This window comes from Cylas formicarius, unplaced genomic scaffold, assembly GCF_029955315.1.
Source record: "Cylas formicarius isolate icCylForm1 unplaced genomic scaffold, icCylForm1.1 PGA_scaffold_1__22_contigs__length_36826433, whole genome shotgun sequence".
In the NCBI taxonomy this organism is placed as follows: domain Eukaryota; kingdom Metazoa; phylum Arthropoda; class Insecta; order Coleoptera; family Brentidae; genus Cylas; species Cylas formicarius.
Window position 1 is genome coordinate 16233496 of NW_026844264.1, and position 20797 is coordinate 16254292.

Below are 20797 nucleotides of genomic sequence, written 5' to 3' on the forward strand. Positions count from 1 at the left end.
ATCATTCCATTCAGCCATGGTTGGTTTACTTTAAAACTTGATATTAAAAGGTGGTGTTAAAGTCGACTCCATTCAATAAATGAGCGCAACAAGTGTTAGTGATTATCATGTTATTTGGGTTTTACATATTCGGTCTACATTAAGCATTGTACTTTCATAATGATTCAACAAATTCTTGTGTTCAAAATTGTGTCCTGACATTAAAAAGTATGGAACAGACTCTCTACATGCATGCAGATTTATTAGTTAACCAATTGTACCGTTTGGGTTTTTCCAAAATTTTTCTATAAAATTTTTCCCATTGGACTATGGCCCTCACTCAATACTGGCCCACGGAATTGAGTGGAAGAGACATGTCAATTATCTTTCCAGCTGTCATGACAGCGATTAGTAAAACGATTATTTTGATTAGCAGTGTGCTCATTATTCAGGAAAAACTCCGCAATTATGAAGTAAAATGTGTAGTAATTAATTAATACGCAATCATGCATCAGCGGAGAAGAGTAAATTGTGAGAGAGACTACACGTAGGACATGCATTGAAACTTTCTTTAGTTTGTAATTTAAGTATCATTTTTTTGTGTTGTACTTATGACCATCAACAATTGTAATTGGAGGGATTTATTTACGAACGGTGAGTCACTTGAAATTGTAGGATTATTGGCCTTAATTTAAGTTTTTCAGGTAAACAAACCAGCATGGCTTTTGAAAAAGCGACCAGAAAATGGGAGATATTTCAGGGCCGAAACAGATTTTATTGCAGCGGGCGACTGATGACTGCCCCAAACGCAGGGGTGTTCTTTTTGACGGTATTTCTCATAACAGGCACTTGCGCTTTGTTTTTTATATTTGAGTATGTAGCTTATCTTTTTTTACCCTTTTGTATAATATAATAATTATATATTTTTTAGTTGCAAATACTTGGCCGAGAATGTTACAATAGCAATTCCAATCATCGGCACAGTATTGTTTTTATTCACAATGTCTTCTTTGCTGAGAACAAGCCTTTCGGATCCTGGAATTATACCAAGAGCAACATCGGAGGAAGCGGCATACGTTGAAAAACAGATAGAAGTGACAAATTCTGCGAACAGTCCAACATATAGGCCTCCGCCCCGAACGAAAGAAGTTCTCGTCAAAGGGCAAACAATTAAACTAAAGTACTGCTTTACTTGCAAATTGTTTCGCCCACCTCGAGCATCACATTGCAGTATTTGTGATAACTGTGTAGATCGATTTGATCATCACTGTCCTTGGGTGAGTTATGTTCAAAAAAATCTTCTCTGCAGATTATAGGTTGAGAGTTGACTGGCATTTTCCAATATATGTTGCTTTTAGGTTGGTAACTGTGTTGGCCGAAGGAATTATAGGTTTTTCTACATGTTTATAGTATCCCTGGCATTTCTTGCTGTGTTTATATTTGCCTGTGCTGTAGCCCACTTGATATTAAGTAAGTATTAAGTGTACTTTTATATTGGGAAGGTTTGGGCACTGTTCTGTTTTAACCTTTCTTATGATTAATTAAGCGTTTATATTTATAAATAGTACAACATTAACAAAAAAGGAAAATAGCAATTTTATTTTCCTTTTTAGTAACCAGAGAAGATAGGCAGTTTTTAGATGCTGTCAAAGAGTCTCCACCCAGCGTTATAGTGGCAGTAATATGTTTTTTTAGCGTTTGGAGCATAATAGGATTAGCTGGATTTCACACATACCTCACAACAAGCAATCAAACAACTAATGAGGATGTAAGTTCATTGATTAACTCAATGTAATAAAATGTTGCAATGTTGCAATAATTAATGAATGGTTTATTTCAGATTAAAGGCTCATTTACAGGTAAACGTGGCCAGGAAAGCTTCAATCCCTACTCAAGAGGAAATGTTTGTTTGAATTGTTTTCATATACTTTGTGGTCCTGTTACTCCATCACTTATCGATAGGTAAAATAATGTAACTCCAAGTTGGTATTCTCTAATTACAAATTTTGTGTTAGAAGAGGTGTTGTAACAGATTCATATAGGTCTGAAATAACGCATCCAATAATTTCTGAGCCAGCAGTGCCCTTAAAAACTTATGGGATGAATAGTCAGGTAAATTTATAAACATTAGCGAAATAATGAAATTGTTCAACACATTATTTGTAGAATGGCGCGAATCACATCATTACAAACGCGAGTGAGACGCCCGGCATCTATCGTCAGACTACAGAAGCAACAGGTATGCCCTTAAGTCCTTTAAAGCGCCATTTGTATCGCGCCCAGCAAATCATGCCGTCCAAAAATTGTACGAATCAAAAGATAATACCGTCCCGAGCACCTCTGCTACCCCCTTATGATTACCAAAGAAAGCCGGTAGTATACAGTCCCCCTATGGATACATTTAAAAGTAGTAGGTCTTTGCCACAACTGAAAAGGGTGATGAGTCAATTAGATGAGTCAACGGAGGTTGATATACATCGCTTCGAGCCTCACATTCCTGATATCCACTGCGAAGAATATACGCGTCCTTTTACGCCTCCCGAAAAACGTTATAATAGCTCTACTTTTGGGCGAGAGAATCAATCGATGAGTTTTAGACAACAAAGCCCGTTAAGTATCTGTATATATGAGGATGTTAATGTTACAGATGATTTTGGTCTGAATAGACAGATCAGGTACCACAATATAAAAGTTGATAGGTTCCCGACGCCAGATTTTAATCAGATTTACATTCAAAATCATTACCACTGAGATATATATATATATATATATATATATATATATATATATATATATATATATATATATATATATATATATATATATATATATATATAATCATCATATGCTGCTGCAAATTTAATGTAATAGAGTGAAGCTAAAGAGGGAGAGGAAAACATTCAAGGATGCTTTAAAACCTGTTGTGAGATTTACTTTAAACAAAAAAAAATTGAATAGTGTTATGACCAAAAGAGAAATGAAAAAAAACATGAATTACTATTGGTGGATGCCTCCCAATAATCTGTTAGTTCTGTTAATTTGTTACAGTAATTACATTATTATCATCATGATAATGTAATAAAATTGATTACGTTCTTTCTTAGAATTTGCCAATAAATGACACTTTAAAGAGGAAACTGTGTAATTGTCATTATTAAAGTTCCAAAATGGGATTACGCAAATTGCTGAAATTTGAATGAGTGACATGTTAACATTTTTAATATCAAACTTAATAGAAACAATTATATGTTACAAATTACTGGTCCAAGTTTAAACTGAAGTGTTTTTCCCGCAACAGAGTTATAATAAGTGTAATTTTGTGGCACATTTTTCAACTTACTATATCCAATCCAGTAATCAATTCTCTCTAGTATAGAGTAACCAATTAAGCAATAAAAGTTATTCACGCCTTATTATTGTACAGTATTAAATATCCAATTTTTTGGACAAAGTTGGATTTTTCAATTTTTGGAAGTAAATGTATGTTACTGTTTCAAGAATATTTATATAATTAATAATTGTAATTGTTATAAATTTATGCCTTATATTTTATGTGGTCAAAACAATTGTCTTCCTTTGCAAACATTTGGATGTTAATGATATTGTAAATAGAAAAATTATTTAAAATTACTTACTTTCTCTGTCACCTGTGTCAACAAAAAGAAAAATATGTCTATTTTTAACTCAGTGGTGGACACTGTCGCCTTCAAAATTATATTTGAGTGGCGTTATATATCTCTAGTATGTGTACTTGTATAATAATGAAAGTTTGACGCTGAAAGGTATATTTGGTGCTCAGACGCTCTGGCGTAGTGTTGTGATAAACCAAAATATATAATTTGTGTAGATATTTCTGTATATATGTAGTGTAAAATGTTTCATCACGAATATGTTTGGACAAAAAATTTTCATGTTTTTTGGTGAAACACCTTAGCGCGTTGTATTTTACACCTAATGTACCAGTACATGGTGACATAATTGGTCGCTGCTTTGTACAAATTATTTTAGACAATTTTACATCTTGACTTGTCATGTAAAAACAGTAGCGGCTATATAAGTGGCAGTATTATTTTACATGTAATCGAGTGTGTAAAATTAAAATACACTTAACACATGCACTTAACTCACCTTTACGGAACCCGATTGGTTGAGCTTTCTTTTATAAATTTATTTTGGTTAAACTGGATATGAGTTAAATAGGGCTTTTTTTTATTCGTTGCCGCCTAACATTTGATCGGCGGAGACTGTCCTATGGCTGTTCCGGTAAGTTTACGTTTGAGCATGACTTTCTGATTGAGCTTGTACATTTAATTTATGCGCTTCACTCTACTTTTAGTTTGTTTCTCTTCAGGCTGTTAATGTTCCGTTTTAAACTATTCATATAGATAGTATGAATCATCCCAATCCTCACTAATGTAAACTCATCACCATATCACATAAGTTGGCTACTGAAAACCATATTAGGTGTCCAAAATGCATAGGACACTGCACTTAGATTATTGTTCTGTACATGGAAGCAGAGGCCATGTACGCTTTCATACATTTCAAGCGCTTTTCATTGCATATTAACTGATTTTTACAATAAATTGTGTGAAACGTTCAAAGGGGCGCCACTTTTTGGTTTCTTGCAAGAACCCAGAGAAATTTTAAACGTTTATTCTGTGAATGAGACCGGCTGGCACTGCTTTAGGGAGAAACTATCAACATTGCACTTAAGCACTATATAATTGCAGAATCGACAATTGGTGGATATGTTATAGGAAATTAATTGGGAGTTTGCAAGAAGGACACTGAGCTCGGCTGATCAAAGGTCAAAAAATGTAATGCTTACTACATTAAAGCTTTAACTATGTGGCCAGGCGGCCGTTTGGCTTTCAAATTATGTCATAAACGTTTGATGTGGGTGGTTTTATTACTTTTAGGATAAAGTAAGTAAAGCTACACAGGTACATGTTTATATTCTGGCCAAGTCCAGATGTGTTACACTATTGATCATGAGCTGAGTTACTCCCTGATTGCACCCTTCCCATATTGATATTTGTTTTAATTGTCGACCAATTCAGTTTTATTGCCGCGGTTTTTGGTAAAAATCGTTTTAAATTCCAGATAGCAACGCGGGCAGCGTAACTCAACTAATGACCAACGAACAGCCAATAGCAGTCGGCCCCGCGCTTCAGCGTCCGCCTGAGGACTCTCTTGGACACTACAAGTCCCAGCCAAGTCTCAACCACTCCCCTTTGTATAACAACGTCACACCGTCGGCTCAAACTATGAGCCGGTCTCATAGTTACGCGAATGATATCAATTCGATGGGCGAGAAAACAGATGACGCAAAAATAGACATAGAAGACTTGCAGTTAGATCCTGTGGTAGTCCGGGAAACCCATATTTTGGCAACAATCAATGACCGATCTAAATATCGCGAGTTGAAGTTGGACAATGATCTCACTGCCAGCGAGAAAGAGAACAGTCTGTTGAGCGCGAGTCGGTTGCGATTACTCCAGGACACCACAATGATCGAAAGTGCTTTGGATTTAGATTCTCTCGAGGATTCCAGTTTGGGTACCGGTAGTCACGCGGGGCTGATGAAAGTAGTTGTGTAGTCATTCTTTTATATATATTTTTTTTTTGGAAAAATTGCAAGGGTTATTGCCAGGTATATGATGTTATTCCACATCTACAATGCAGTTACTTTTTATGGTTTGGTACTAAAGAAGACAGCCAGCTCCCAAGTGCCCAATGATGACATTATATACACAGTTTTTATGCCAATGACCGGCATATTCCGTCTATGAAATGAGGGCCCAGTGTTTATTATAAAAAGTAATATTTATTTTTTTACATTGTAGTTTACCAATTAGACAATTTTTGCCATTGCGCACTTTATACACAGGGTTATTACGGGACACTCTACAAAGACGAAAACGTGTTCAAGAACCTATTGATTTGTTACAATTGCACTACTGGAAGCTATATCCGCAGAATCTGATTGTGATAAGTGTGTAAAGTGAAGAAAACGAAATATATCAAATGAGTGTAGCAACCTTGTTATTTAGGCAATGCACTTGAATATCAAAAAAATGTATTGCTGCAATGATTTCCATAATCATAAAAAATTTACGGGGCCATCTGGTAATTGCGCATCTGAATTCATTAATATCAGGTTCAGTTAAATGGGTACATCACTGATTAACAGATTTTTAAATACTCAAGGTAAGTACTGCTTGTCGCCTGCCATTTAATACATCACACAAATCTAAAATATTAAAATTATAAAGTTTAATGAAAAATGTGAAAATGTTGCCAACTCTACTATTATTGCAAGGTTTTTTTTTTTTTGATAAAGTTTAAAAACTTTAAACTAAGTTTAAAGTTTTACTGGAGTACAAATCGATATACAACAAACAAGGCTGCCATATTTTCAAAAAAATTATATCGGCCAAATATTTTTTAAAACCCTTATTCAAAATAAATTATATATGAACTTTTTATAAAATGCTTCGAGATATCTCCCATAAATAGTGTGTCTACTTTAGAGATACTATGAGAAATCGTTTTTATTTAACAATTCAGGAATTTAAAAATCATAAAATTCATGTGAAGTAATTTAGCCCTTGGTCTATTTAGTTTTGTATATCTTCGTGCAATGATTTATTATGCAGTCACCATAAAGTACAGCGAAAAAAGCAACGTGCAAATGAATTTTCCATGTTAAGGCATTTTGTGGCAAAATATTTTGTTGCTATGCTCGCTTAATCAAACTTAACACTTTTCACACCTCTTTTAATCAACTTGTAATCATAGGTGCGCACATTTTGCTCTCCGGATCAGTATTTAACAATGCCGAATTTTGCTTAACTTCTTTTTAACGATATTTTCGATTACCCTAACTCTTTGAGACTGAACAAACTCTACGTCACAATCTTTGTAGATCGAAGTTTAAAATTTAAGGCCAGATCGATATTTTATTTCAGGAAATTATATATTCTAAGCTGTTTGTACATACGTGTTTATATAATGCTGCTACTTAGGAGGGACAGTGGACTTGTAAATAATTGCTGTAAGTAAATAAAATGACAATATTTTTTGCATGTTTTGCCATATGTAGTCAGAATATATTGTATACATATAGTTGTAGGAAATATATTTTTACAAATTTAATGTACTATCCAGATTTTTCAGAATAGTGAGCGAGTTTACTTTTTCTTTTATTGTTGTAACTTAAAATATACATATTTTATTTTCTCCATTTTGTTTTATTTGTTTTCTAATTTGTAAATATTAAGCTTTTGTCCAAATATGAAAAAAAACCTGTTATGGAAAATATATATTTTTTAAAAATACAAACTGTAGACGAATTCACAAGTATGGACCCCACCCTATGTACATTTGACACAAGTTATCAACATTCATTGCTTCAGTTATCAAGTGGTCAGTTTGACCTTCAACTGATAAACACTGGGACATAGTATGGCTCCTTGTCTTAATATTCCCTTGTAGGCGTAGCTCAATGTTTTTAATGTGCTCCAGAGCCTAAAACGCGTAACGTTCATGACTTAAAATTTATATCGATAGTACCGATAACTTACTTGTTCATTCACTCTCTCTGAGCTATGGGCTGATGCGGGAACGTGACTTGGCCAAGACACTAGCGGATCATATACAAAAGGTTTTACTATTGACATTAATGTCATTCTATTACTTCGTAGAACCCGGAGGGTGCACTCGCAGGACTTCCTAAAAGTTCCTTCAACACCTAGCGGCCCCATCGCAGATACCATATTATGGGTCAACCTAAAGGGCACCCTTTCTGGCCACTCGAAGGTCTCTCCTAAAAACGATAGAAACATAAAAATGCGAATCGATCGCGTTTGTTACTCACCTTTGTTAAACAAACAATTGAAATCTACATGAACCACGTCTCCACAAGTGGAGTCCAGTAGAATATTTTCCCCGTGGCGGTCTCCAAGACCTAATATATAACCAGCTATGGACATCACGGCGGTAGTTCTAATGTACCCCGTCCTTGCCATAAGCCAAGTCTATTATTTAAAAGAACAAAATATTTTGTTTGATGTATTTCTATAAACAGGTACCTGAGCATCAGGAAAAGTTTTCCTAAACCAATCGCTGAGAACTGGAGGGTGTTTCTTTACCAGTACCTTGTTAAAAATGTCCCTCTTCCTACTCAGTGGATCTCGTATTTTGCAACAAGCTTCCTTCAATTCTTTCTGAGTCATACCTAAACCTGTAAAGTTCGTATTATTAGCCATATACAATAACTAAGTAAATTGTTACCTCTTTGTTTGTACAAATTCATCAAAACTGGTCTCAACCCCAGCAAATCAGGAATCCATTCTATCAGGCCACACTCTTCGTTGAGTGGAGCCACTGAATACAACCTTATATTCAATCGCCTTTGCCTAGCTTCCGAGTCGCGCAGTAGCAAGTGATTTACAATGTCATTGAACTCCATCAATCTAAAGTCTTTCCTGAGATCGTCTTTGGGTTTTAGCATAAATATGTATCTGAGAAGTAATACTTTATGTAATTTTTTTAACCCTTCCAAGTGTTTCTAAATTACTTCTTGCCGTCTGACCCTTTCATTGTTATTTTCCTAGGTCGCTGCAAACTTTGAAGAACGCCTATCTTATCTTCAATGCCTATTATGTGAGCGTACTGATTCGGAAACGGATTATGACGGGAGCTTTGAAAATCCGGATTTGGCAAGATCAGTTTACGAAACTTATGTGTTGGCATCATAATTTGGCTGAAATCTTTGGTGCTCAACATTCTGAAAATAAGTATTTTGACAGGTATATTATTACTCAATAACAGTCAATAATTAGATTAAGATTATTTTTGTATATTCCAACTACTAGGTATAAAGCAACACCACAACATGTACAGTAGAACACGTACCGTGGTAAAGCCTTTACTAGCAAGCTAACAGTTGTACTATTTACATCCGGAGGAATTTCCTTATTACACAAATCTATCAATTTTTCCGCCAAACTAGTAAAGTCTTTGAACAGCTTCAACATAGCAGTAGTTCTAAGCCTCGAATCGTTCAATATTTCGGCACACCTCTTAGCTCTCATTGGATAACTTGACTTGATAACTGAACTTATCATCCACAAGCACTGTTGTGGGTAGTGCAACATTAGTTTAACTATTATCGATTTTAGTACTTTATAAACTTCCGCCTGGGGATGGGATATCCGCGAAATAATCTGAGAGAACGATGTTAAAAAAATATAAGGTGGTAGTTTTTCCAGAAAAGTATCTATTAGCATCGACATTTTTACAAGCACATGTTTACGTTCTGTCTTTACGTTGGTGTTCGTTATGTCAAGAAATCTCGTGCCGTAGTCAAACCATATCGACAGGAGGCGAGGCATCGATTGATAAACGTAATTTGTACCGAAGTTTAACGATTTTCCAAAATTGTTTACTATGTGCAATTGCAGGTCATTTGCTTTAACGTCTTTCTCTTCATCGGTAAAACTTTGAAGTATTCTATCTTGGTACTGTGCTAAGCTGACCTAAGACAAGAAATAGTTATGTAAACCCCAAAGTACTGCAAATACTTTACCAAGCTTTTTTCCCACTCCTTATATAAATCAAGAGCGTCTCGGTACTGTTGGAGATTCATTTCCACATCGACGCTGCAAATCGCGTCATTGTAAGTTGCTATTAAAAGTTTCGCTTCGCCACAAATTTTCCTGAAATTTATTTCAATTTTTGAATGGGCGTTTGAAAACTTATCGGGTGCATTCAAAACATGATATGCGAATTGGGGCCTTAACAGATTTTTGTAATCCGAATTTGATTTATAACTATTTATTTATAAAAATATACCTTTTTTCCAAATCTAGCGCTGCCACAACTTCTTTCATTTCTTGGCTCGAGAGACCATCGGAAATGTAAATGTTCAACCCCCTGCGTAGGGTGAGCAGAGCTTCTTCGTGTTCATCTCTTAACCAGTGTAGCTTGGCCTTTTCCAAAAATAGTTTGGGAGGGGCGTATTTCTCAGCATCTAAAGTGTAGGTGTATGCCCGCTGATGCACCTGCATATTGTGTTTTGACTGCTATTTACTCTACTTTAAATATAGCCAATAAAAATTAGCCATAGCATGCAACATAAGCACGACAATAAGGTCAATCTAAGCTCCGCCCCTGATATTTACTTTCTCGCTCGCTGTCTGATCCATCTCTTCCTAGCAAAAGATAGCAGAAGGCAACAGAACAGGAATATTTCACAGAACATATATATTGTTTTGAACTTTTTATTCGAAATTTCCCTTTTAAGTTTTGAAAGTTATAGCTCTTAAAAAACCCTAAAATTAACGAAAAAATAAGTTTTGAAAAAAAGTGATTTAATAACATATTAAAAAAATTGTATGTCTTTAAAATGAGAATTGAAACAAATTCTTACTGGGCCAAAAAATATACAGGGTGCAATTAATTATAACAAAACGCTGGCAGAGAAAGACCTTTCTTGTCTTGTCCTGTCCTGAGCTTGAAAGTATATATCATAGTAATAAGTATACATAGACAAATTTTACTTTATTATATTAAATAAAAATTATTCACCCCGGCCATTCTGGCAATGCTAACGCTCTGCAACCAGCTCTCTCCAAGTAACTTATCAAAATATGGCACCGAATGTTCCACTCTAGTCTCTGCGACACTTTTTGCCAACCCCAGTACCGTTCGCCGGGTGCTTAAAATAGGTTCGACGATCCTTATGGATTCTTGAACGACTTTGAATCTTAACTGCCATTCTTTCGTCAATTTGTTCATTATCCCTTGGATGTAGTTATTATCGTTGGGCTTCAGAAAGAGCTCGGAAAGTGCCTTTTCCACTTGCTCAATTTCGTTCAGGCAGTGCAATCGGACAATATAGCCATATCCGTGCTGGTACGCGCCTTCTTCTAGACTAGCAGCTGCGAACGCGTCCACTTGCTGCCTCTTTATCGCTTCCAGCACTGCCCTAAATTCAGGTCTCTCGCCTAGATTATAAAGACTTTAGTTTTATTAAAATAGTTTACAAGAGTTATTGTAAAATTGCTTAAAAATGACTTCTAAAAAGCAACGACGCCGCATTCACTGTGTGCCATTTTTGATAGTTTTCAAGCATATACGTTCCTTATTAATGAAGCTAATAGAGCTAGCGTGTTGCGGTGTTTTTATTATATTAAAGTTGTCACATGCAGAAATGGCATCATTAGCTTGGATTTTTGAATACAGGGTGATTTTGGTTTGGGTAGTCAGTTTTCTTCTGAAATTCACAAGTTTTGATATACTAAACTTGTGTTTTTTTAATGCATGTTTTTTAATAATTTTTTTAGGCCTTTCAAACAATACCTAGGAGCTATTTATAAAACAAAGCACATGCATAAGTAGGTCTGAATAGTACCTGTCAAAATAAATTTGTGTTTGTACAATTTTAAATGCGATCATAAACATGCCTATTCTATCCAATTTCTCATAGCTGAAATATTTTGGGTTAACATCGCCACAACCAGGAGAAAAAAATTAAATTTTAGAAAGAGAGAGATTTTGATTTTGTATCCGTAATACAAATCCATTCAGACCAGTTTTTACCTTTTCGATAAGTTGATGATGTGCGACTTTTCATTTCATGAAAAAGTGGACTATTAATTAATTATTAATAAGGCAAACAATCAAAAATAGAATACACTCAACATAACCCGTCCCAGAATGCCAAAATCAAAATCGAGTATGTAAATTTCAAGTCATTGAAATCACCCTAAAAACCTACAAAAAGGAACTTGCCCTTTTTTAAATGAATCAGTGACCGTCCCACTTGGATCCCCCAACTTTTGTTACTTTCATAGTTAGGATCCTCAAGCAACCCCTCCAACTCATCGTACTTTCCTAATCTCCACAATGATTCGGCCTGCATGTCGATCAACATGTTTCCAAACTCCGGTTGGTCGTCTAACGCCCCTTCGGCTAAATATAGAGCGGTGTTTACTTTATCTAAATCGAGATAACACTGTATCAACCCCTGAAATCGCCGAAATGTAATTTAACTATTTTATGAAATTTTCTCTAATATCTACTCTGATATGTTCCAGTCTCAGCGGTCTTGGCATGTGTTCGTATATCGAAGTCGCGTCGGCAAGTTTTCCAGACACTTCTAATGGCAGCAATCTCTGTTCTAGGGAAGGTTCCGTTTGTTGGAAAGCCTCCACACCCATTACACCGTCCGTTTCGTTTAGTTGAGCATATATCTGAAGGTGACTCAAGTTGAACAACTTTATTTTTTTTCGCTTCACCATCCCCCGTCCCAGAAGCAGATCTTGAGATATGAAAATTACAGATTCCTAACTAGCCAAAGAAATTACTGAATCTCAAAAATTTTCCCGGCGGGCGGCTGATGGTAAAGTAACAAAATGACACTACTAACGCGTCTTTTTATTTTCGGAATTGTATTAGTCTTTGCTTATACCCTCAGATTTAAGAGTGCTGCTCTAACTCTGAAAATCGCCTACTATATGCAAAATACTTCGAATTGGAATACAATTTGAACAAAAATCAGTTGGGTTATTTTCTTACACCGTTTGTCATTTTCAAGACACTTTAATTGAACTTTGATGGCGCGATTCTTAAGTGATGCAGAATCAGCAATTATTGGCAAACATCATGCAAGCTATATTTGCCAAGTCTTGGTGTTTAGCTAGCAACTGAAAGAGTCAAATACAAGTCTGCATTCAATTCGATGATTGCTCAAACGGTGTAATTTCAGCGTATACCAAGTCTTAATGTGACTTGCACATGCAAGTTTAATGGAAGGTTGGCTAGCGAAATATCGGAATACAAGGATTAAAATATATACTTATATATATATATATATATATATATATATATATATATATATATATATATATATATATATATATATATATATATATATATGATGACACTATATTCCGGGATATCATCCGTTCGCTCGTTGAACTCCGACTGGAATCCTGCATCCGACTGGAATCCTGCAGATCTTGCATCCGACTGGAATCCTGCAGACGTTTCGCCAAAATCTCACTTGGCATCTTCAATGCTCGCGTTCCGAAAACACTTCGAACACGAGATTTTGGCGAAACGTCTGCAGGATTCCAGTCGGATGCAAGATCTGCAGGATTCCAGTCGGATGCAGGATTCCAGTCGGAGTTCAACGAGCGAACGGATGATATCCCGGAATATAGTGTCATCACATTTTTCCATCCGTGAATCAATACGTGAGAATATCATACACCTTTACGGGAAGGAGATCTTTACAGCAGTGTTCGAAGTGTTTTCGGAACGCGAGCATTGAAGATGCCAAGTGAGATTTTGGCGAAACGTCTGCAGGATTCCAGTCGGATGCAAGATCTGCAGGATTCCAGTCGGATGCAGGATTCCAGTCGGAGTTCAACGAGCGAACGGATGATATCCCGGAATATAGTGTCATCACATTTTTCCATCCGTGAATCAATACGTGAGAATATATATATATATATATATATATATATATATATATATATATATATATATATATATATATATATATATATATACTTAAGTTGAAAAAAATCTATTGTGACAAGGCTGAGTCCGGTTCCGTCTGGGTTCCAAGAACCTTGCTAGTCAGTCAGTTGAAAAGAGAAGCCGGAGCGCGCAAATATAAATAACCCACAGATATAAGTTGAAACTTTATATAAATTATTTAAAGTGTGTCTAGTGAACAGTAGCGTGGCAATAGTGACAAGCGAGCTTCCGCTGATATATACCTCGGCTAAAAAGAACAAGTGTTCGGACAATTCTATCGGATTAGCCGTTATATAATCTTCCAGGTACATGAGTGCTCTGGGATATTCTCCGCATTTGTAATTGCATCTGGCCAATTCTAGTTTGCAAAACTTCTTGATAAACCGATCGATCGTTTGATAGTTTTCATCGGAGCCGGCCGATTTACCATTCGCCCATCTCCACTCACGAATCCAGCGGTCCAGAAAATCCAGCAGCACGAACATTACCTTGGTGCACTGCATCTGTTTGTCGTCGTCTGCCGGTATTTCCCGAATTACTGGAGTCAAACCAGGAACACGCAAAGGACGATTCTTGAAATCAAATAATAAACTTACAATAGAAGCATTGATTGGCTAAAGCTTACGTTAAAGATTTTCGAATCGACGGTTTTCGTATTGTAGGAGTTTATTATCGTGCGGAATTCTAAATAAGCTCTGTCGTCTCCTTGTCCTTCTATAAGTGAATGCAACAAAATATACGGCAGAAAATGCATCAGAATTTTTTTGTTCAGTTTCATGCTCGGGAAACAGCTTTGGATCAGCGACTTTCGCTGCTCGGGTAGGACTCCTATCAGGCACGAAGCCCAGCTAGAAATTGTTTAAAGGATTTATTCAACTTATTAAAAAATTAAAATTTATTCAATTTATTAAAAATTATTTAAATTAAAAATAAAACTTAATGAGTTTCCTAGTCTCTAATAAGGGCACCTCTTTTAAAGATATAGATAAAGGCCAACCAAAGGTACATCCAAACTTATACTTTTCAATACATTTTGTTTTAATGTAATATTTTTTTGGGACATGGAGCATAACATTCAAAACATGACCACAGTGTAAAGTCTTTATAAACTTAAAACATTCAATAATTCCTAAAAATAATAATATTATATAAAACAATGGCAAACAGCACAAAAATTGACTTTTGTGGTTTAAAAGGCGCATGGTTTTTAAAATGTCAATGAAATGCTACTACTATTATATACTATAAAACTGCGGACACCATTATTTCTCCTACCGAAACTTTATCTACTATAACTCATAAATCAATAATCTTATTCGGTATACTTGGTTATTTTTTCCGACTCACTTGTACAACCAAGTTTGGAAAGAAGCTGCTCCGGAGGTCCCATAAACTGGACAAGGATAAACCGTGCTCTTTTCAACACAAATATACTTGGACGATAATAACGGAGTCATTACGTCGCGGTGGCTTTCGGAAAACTTTTTCCATAAGAAATGACGAGAGCTGGTGACAGTCGGCGATATGTCGTATATTTTTAATATTTCCTGAATCGCTAACGCCACCCGGTCGGTGTTCTGAAACAATTCCATTTTCAAAATTATCGGCTTAATTTTTGCAAAATAATGCTAACCCTGGCGTTTTTGTCGGTCTGGAACGCCTTGAGCAGTTCCAATAAACAGCTCTCTATGAACGCGTCATCGGTGATAAAGAATATAAAAGAATTTACTTCTTGAATATACCTGAAACGACATCCCTATTTAAACTCGTTTAACGTTAAAAATTGCTTTTCACCTCCTAGGCAAGTGGCTGGGTTCGATAGCACCCAATTCGCCAAATATTTCGCCGCAAGCTAACTTGAGAGTCAGATCTTTTTCTCGACAACCTATAGTTAAATCATCTATCAGTTCGACTATGCAAGCGTCCATACCGTTGTAGCCAAGAATCATTTGATCGAGTTCTTCGCGATTACGTTCCAAACATTCCCTCAACTGCTTCAAACTTTGGATCCGCACCTCCAACGTATCGTGCTTCAAATATTTTAAATATCTGGTGATATTCTGCTTCAGCGAATAATTCTCCACTTCTTTCAGGTGTTTGTTGATCACCGCTAGAACCGTCGGTTTTATGTGACTGTTACTAATGAAAAACAAGTCTAGTATATTTTCTTTAAGATGGTTTTCGTTATGGACGATCAAATACTCTAGTACGTGATTGACTTCGGTGGGATTGTGTTCTATTAACCCAAGCATAGAAATGAAAATGGTTGCCAGATGCGGCCCGAGATATTCCATTTCGCAGTTTCGCACAAAAGTATCCCACACTTTACAAACCAAACTCGAATACTTGTTAAAGTGTGTCGTCTGCAGCATTGCGATGATTTTAAATCGTAACGGTGCTATTCGACCGGGACCAAGAAATTGGAGTAAGTCCGCTAGGCTTTGCAGAATCTTCTCCTTTTGAGAATAGTCCGAGGACAGTTCTAGATCGAAATACAACAGGAATGCCAGAAAATTTGATTGGATGTAATCGGGAATTGAGGCCGAATTTAAGCCACAGTCTTCTTGGAGAAGTAGGTTCAGTATCGTTAAAACTTTCTCCTTCTTTTCGTTGAATCGAAGCAACAGCTCATTCAAAATCACTTTGATATTCATCTTTCTTAATTTTGGCCCACTCAATGCGGTAGCCTTTTCTAAATAGAGCATGCACTTTTTGGACTGCGCTTTATCCATATCCCCGAGGAACACGTGCAAAAATATGTTGCCATACTTCCGAGATAATAATTCGGATATCTCAACTTCCATAATTTGAGCCATTTCACTAATGAGGCTGGATACTTTAGAGTACTTGACACTTTTAACTACCAAATAAGGTAACAAATATATGCTCTCTTTGGAAACAAAATCACCCACGCCGTCAAAACCCAACATTATGGACACTCTAACTAGAGAGTCGCGAAAAGAATAGTCCACCAAATACAAATTCACATAGCACAAATGTATGATCCTTTCACATAACTCTTCGGGGTGTTGTCTATACAAGATCATTTTGCCCGAATCATCCTTCTTTGAAAGTTTCAAACATTTATTTATAGCTATGAGATAGTGGATAGAGGATGGAACCATGACGGCATACAGTAAGATCTTCAGGCATTCCAGTTTTATCCAATCCATATCCACGGCGCCTAACTCATCAATGGTTAATATTAAAGACAACTGCAACTCGTAATCTGAATATTGCAAAGACTTCTTTAGCAATCGCATAAGAACATCAAAAATTATTTCCATCGTGTCTTTTCTTTCATGGGTTGCAAAGTTATCCTTCTAAAAATAATATCGCACCTAAACTATACATAAAGACCCTATGGTGACTTTGCCCCATTTAATTCGTAATTAACTATTGCTTATATCCCAGTTGTTACAGTCATAGTGACTTGCCACAATCGTATTATAAGATGTGACCAGCAAATTTACAAAATGGAAATAAATCTATAATATAACTTTTACTAATTAAAAAGTAGTACTTATTTAGACTTTTTATTCGCCAAATAATTTTAACTAAGTTTGTAGATCCAGTGGCGTCGTCCGAATATTCAAAAAATTTAACAAAATATATAATAAGCAGGTTATTAACTTAATATTCAATAACCACTGACTTAAGACTAGATAATTTTCTAAAGGAAAAAAATGAAACTTACTTGACCACAGTGAACAATTCTGTATATGACTTCCTTAACTTTGTTCCTAACATCAGAATTGCAATTCCCAGCAAGTTCAATCCAGATTTTTGTGATTTCTGGGGTATAAATCTTACCAATGTGTCTGCATAAATAAGGCAATGCCTCCAATGCCATAATTTTTACCTCAGAGATTCCGTTAATCAAAAAATTCATAAGACACTTCAGAATTTGGCTGAATATCACAGAGAGATCGGATTTAATTTTTGAAAATGGTATCTGTAATATGGTGTCGCCTCCATGCTCCAATTTACATTCTGCACAAATGATTTCTACCGCTTTTGGAGTTATAGCTTTCAAATAATCACTGTATGATACACACATAACATTTGGCAAAATGGAAAGAGCTTTCTCTAAAACTTGTACTTTCGTTGATGACATCAGTATAGGTAGTAAGATGCATGAAATTATGCGATCCGTATCAGAAAACAAACTCATTAGATGGGGTACACTTTCAAGAGCCTGAAAATAATTCAATGCGTATAAGTACATCGGGAGATCACTTAGATACAGTTTCCAACTTTAAGAAGAGATGGAGACTACTATATTTTTAAATTAACAGCCTGGATGTGAGAGACTGTCGATTCAAAGATATTATTTGGAAAATTATTTTTTAAAAAATACAATATTTTTGAAAACGTTATTTAAGATATTTTTTCAAAATAGACGCAGCAAGCGAATGTTTAACGTCACGTGATATAAAATAAATTAAATTGGGAGTCTTAAATTTGGATACCTTTTCAAGGTGGAAGAGCTACTTCCAGTATAGTAAAGAAGGTAAATAATTTAATTTGAAATTTTAGATAATTGAATTTTTTGTCAATAAAGCAAGCAATACCAACCTTGCACAAAACATCATCGCCGTTATCACAAACTTGTTTCATAATCTTCATGTGCAAGACTTCAATTTGTTCAATCTGGGTGTAATTTAAATTTGAAATTGTTCCACTTGATACAATTAAAAAGAAATGATTTAACCTAGATATAGCATCAACTTTACTTAAAGCTTGACCCTTCAATAAATGTGAATAGACTATTTTGAGATTTGCCTTCAATTTGCCTCTGTCCACAGTTCCTATAAAATGCTCAGGCAATTGAGAATCACTTTTATAGCAGGTTGGGACTAGTAGATTACATGCTATCAAATGATATACAAGATCTAAATTTTTGCTATTACAAACAGCTATCAAATTTATAAGTAAGTCTAAAAAATGGTGTGTATTCAAGATCTCATTGCACTTGGTCCAATGTTCTGACAACATAGCTAAAATTTGAGGTAGCACCACACTTTCATTAAAGAACGTTGGAAGGTATGCAGTATTGTGATGTTTCCTAAATTCAAGAGATATTTCAAATAATGCTCTAGTAATATCTTTTAAAAAATGCAATATAGAATCCAACTGACACTTTTTGTTGCAACAATAGTTATTTAGTTTCCCTAACAATGTGTTATAAAACATGTTCCATGTTTTGCTAACACCTCTTTCATATACATTGAGTACACTATGTGGATTTTTTTGTTCAAAATAACCGGCCAGTTCGAGTATTAAAATGTTCTTTATGCATTGAAATGCGACTGCATTTTTTAAATCAATTATTGGAGCAATAAAATCATCAAAAGTCTTTCTAAGAGAATATAAGGGTTTCATAAAATTTAATACACACACTGTTTGGACAGCATCACAGGGACAAATAGTTCTATCATTTTGAATCTCAAGGCTTATTTTAATTAAGAAAACTGACAGTCTTTCTTGGATTTGTATTAGGTTAGTGCCTTGTAAAGTTCGGGGTAAGTTTAAAAACAGTACTAACAAATCCTCAAGCTTCTGTTTGTTAATGTTGCTAACTTGGCCATTATAAAAGTTATACACCAACTGTTCAGTGATTGAAAAATAGGATTGAATATGTTCCATAAAGGCAGGATCCCAATCATCTATATGATAATTCAATCTATCTGTTACACTGATAAATATCTCAAAAATCTCCAAATGAAAATAACCATTGGAACACAAATACAACAAACTGTCTAAAACACTATAGTCTGTAATATCTAAGATGTGGAATGAAACACTTTCCACTAAAATGAACTTCAAGATTTTCAACAGTTTCTTCAGCAGGTCAAAACAGGTTGCTCTAGTTAGAAGTTCAACTGATTTTGTTTTTAAGTTCAGTTTCTCATCCAGTTCCTTGTTCTTATTAGGAATGAAAACTTCTAACATCAGGCTTTCACTTGGTATTTTTAAAAATTGAACCAGTGAATCAAAAGCTTTCTTGTACTCTTTAGCCAGGTGCCCATAAATATGCAACTGAGTTTTTGCAAGTTGTTCTAGCACACACAACTGAGCATCAACTACAATTTTCTCATCAGAAGTTAATAGGTAAAAAAATTGCCCAAGCAGCCAGGTTGCGAAAGATTGATATTTGCTCAATATCTCATTGTACTCTTCAAATGACAAATCGGGTTCTTTACTATACAAGAAAGTCTTGGAAAATTCCTTGGACATAACCATATTAGCAAGCTTTTGTATCATATTTCTATCAATTGGTCCAGGTTTAATCAGTGTTTCCACAAATTCGTTGAACATTTTCCACATAGAAAATGCTTCTTCTAATATTATGGAGGGCATATTTTGAGAATAGTTCTAAATTCTAAAAAATAAATAAAACAGGTTTCCAACTGTTTAACTACGATTTTATTTTATTTACTTACACGCTCTACGACTGCTCTACCACGTACAATAAAGATTACAATGTACAAATAACTGTTAGAATAAAATAACACAAATCACAAATATTAACTACCACAAACAAATTCAAATTAAAGAATCAAAGATTAGTTGGAAGTGGTTAGATCGTTTTTGCAATTTTATTCTGTGGTTTATTAGAAATTAAAAGACAAATATAAATCGTCAACTTCATGATGGACCTAGAAAAAAAAACAAAGAACAAGAAAATAAATTATCTGCAACTTTTAAACCTTACATTAAACAGATTCGAATTCGCATTATTTCTTAATGGGTGCAGCTTACGTATTTAGTGGATACTGGATACCAAAATTGTTAGTTGGCGCAACCATGGTCCCTTATAGAATATTTAAACCTTTGGTGCTAAATATTCAATTATCATTTCCTAGACAGTCTGTTATATATTCTCATTTCTCTAGTTCTTAGTATTGGGATTAATAGATTTTCCTTATACACCCACAAGTAAACATATTTTTGGATAAAGTTTAACCATTTGCCACTAATAAAACTTAAAATTATCGTTTATTGTATCAAAGTTTCAAAAACAAGCTTAAAAAACAAAATTTTACCAAAATAACCAAGCACATTTTGTTTGAAAAAATTTCATCGTGTCTATCATAAAAAAAATTGCCATACTGCGCAGCTGGATGATATTTGGCGACCACAGTTAACATTTTTGCAATATTATCGCTTGATGCACTTCCATAAAAAACTTGTGCCTATGTCCTCATGCACGTGGCCATCAAATACAGTGGACTAAGCACAGAATACTAAGGTTACT

At 35.1% G+C, this 20797-nt stretch overlaps 2 protein-coding genes across 9 annotated transcripts; one reads left to right on the forward strand and one right to left on the reverse strand.

Moving 5' to 3' along the window:
• Positions 1-315: 315 nt before the first annotated feature.
• LOC132697102 (palmitoyltransferase app) lies at positions 316-7177 on the forward strand. Of its 7 annotated transcripts, XR_009618122.1 has the most exons (11): positions 325-633; positions 684-852; positions 911-1256; positions 1338-1449; positions 1593-1747; positions 1820-1941; positions 1995-2091; positions 2146-2218; positions 5086-5802; positions 5873-5977; positions 6036-7177. XR_009618122.1 is itself a non-coding variant. In XM_060662394.1 (9 exons), exons 1-9 carry the CDS (start codon positions 591-593, stop codon positions 5580-5582), a joined length of 1614 nt encoding a protein of 537 aa, XP_060518377.1. In that variant the 5' UTR covers positions 325-590; the 3' UTR covers positions 5583-7177. The 7 variants fall into 7 exon arrangements, 3 of the variants coding, with proteins under 3 accessions (XP_060518376.1, XP_060518375.1, XP_060518377.1); XR_009618120.1 differs by having other exon boundaries at positions 5086-6192; positions 6954-7177; XR_009618121.1 differs by having other exon boundaries at positions 5086-5977.
• Positions 7178-7284: 107 nt separating this feature from the next.
• Positions 7285-20522, reverse strand: LOC132697100 (serine/threonine-protein kinase ATR). 2 transcript variants are annotated; one of them, XM_060662388.1, is made up of 21 exons: positions 20255-20522; positions 19983-20198; positions 18115-19921; positions 17234-17734; positions 15331-16859; positions 15170-15278; positions 14884-15113; positions 14162-14384; positions 13779-14108; positions 12072-12242; positions 11782-12016; positions 10576-10994; positions 9841-10049; positions 9575-9704; positions 8902-9524; positions 8564-8773; positions 8278-8507; positions 8076-8227; positions 7862-8021; positions 7569-7810; positions 7285-7512 (listed from the first exon to the last, which is right to left on the reverse strand). In XM_060662388.1, the coding sequence occupies exons 3-21, from the start codon at positions 19897-19899 to the stop codon at positions 7339-7341; spliced, it is 7662 nt and encodes a 2553-aa protein (XP_060518371.1). In that variant the 5' UTR covers positions 19900-19921; positions 19983-20198; positions 20255-20522; the 3' UTR covers positions 7285-7338. The 2 variants fall into 2 exon arrangements, with proteins under 2 accessions (XP_060518371.1, XP_060518372.1); XM_060662389.1 differs by having other exon boundaries at positions 15331-16856; positions 19983-20501.
• Positions 20523-20797: the final 275 nt, after the last annotated feature.

Excerpts from the sequence above, each read along its gene's own strand:
- LOC132697102 (XM_060662392.1), top strand. The coding sequence starts at position 591 with ATGACCATCAACAATTGTAATTGGAGGGATTTATTTACGAACG. Across the intron at positions 1,257-1,337 it reads TTGATCATCACTGTCCTTGG|GTTGGTAACTGTGTTGGCCG; the intron begins GTGAGTTATGTT and ends TGTTGCTTTTAG. Across the intron at positions 1,450-1,592 it reads TGTAGCCCACTTGATATTAA|TAACCAGAGAAGATAGGCAG; the intron begins GTAAGTATTAAG and ends TTTCCTTTTTAG.
- LOC132697100 (XM_060662388.1), bottom strand. The coding sequence starts at position 19,899 with ATGCCCTCCATAATATTAGAAGAAGCATTTTCTATGTGGAAAATGTTC. Across the intron at positions 17,735-18,114 it reads GCGATGATGTTTTGTGCAAG|GCTCTTGAAAGTGTACCCCA; the intron begins GTTGGTATTGCT and ends AATTATTTTCAG. Across the intron at positions 14,385-14,883 it reads TTCCAAACTTGGTTGTACAA|CTGGGCTTCGTGCCTGATAG; the intron begins GTGAGTCGGAAA and ends AACAATTTCTAG.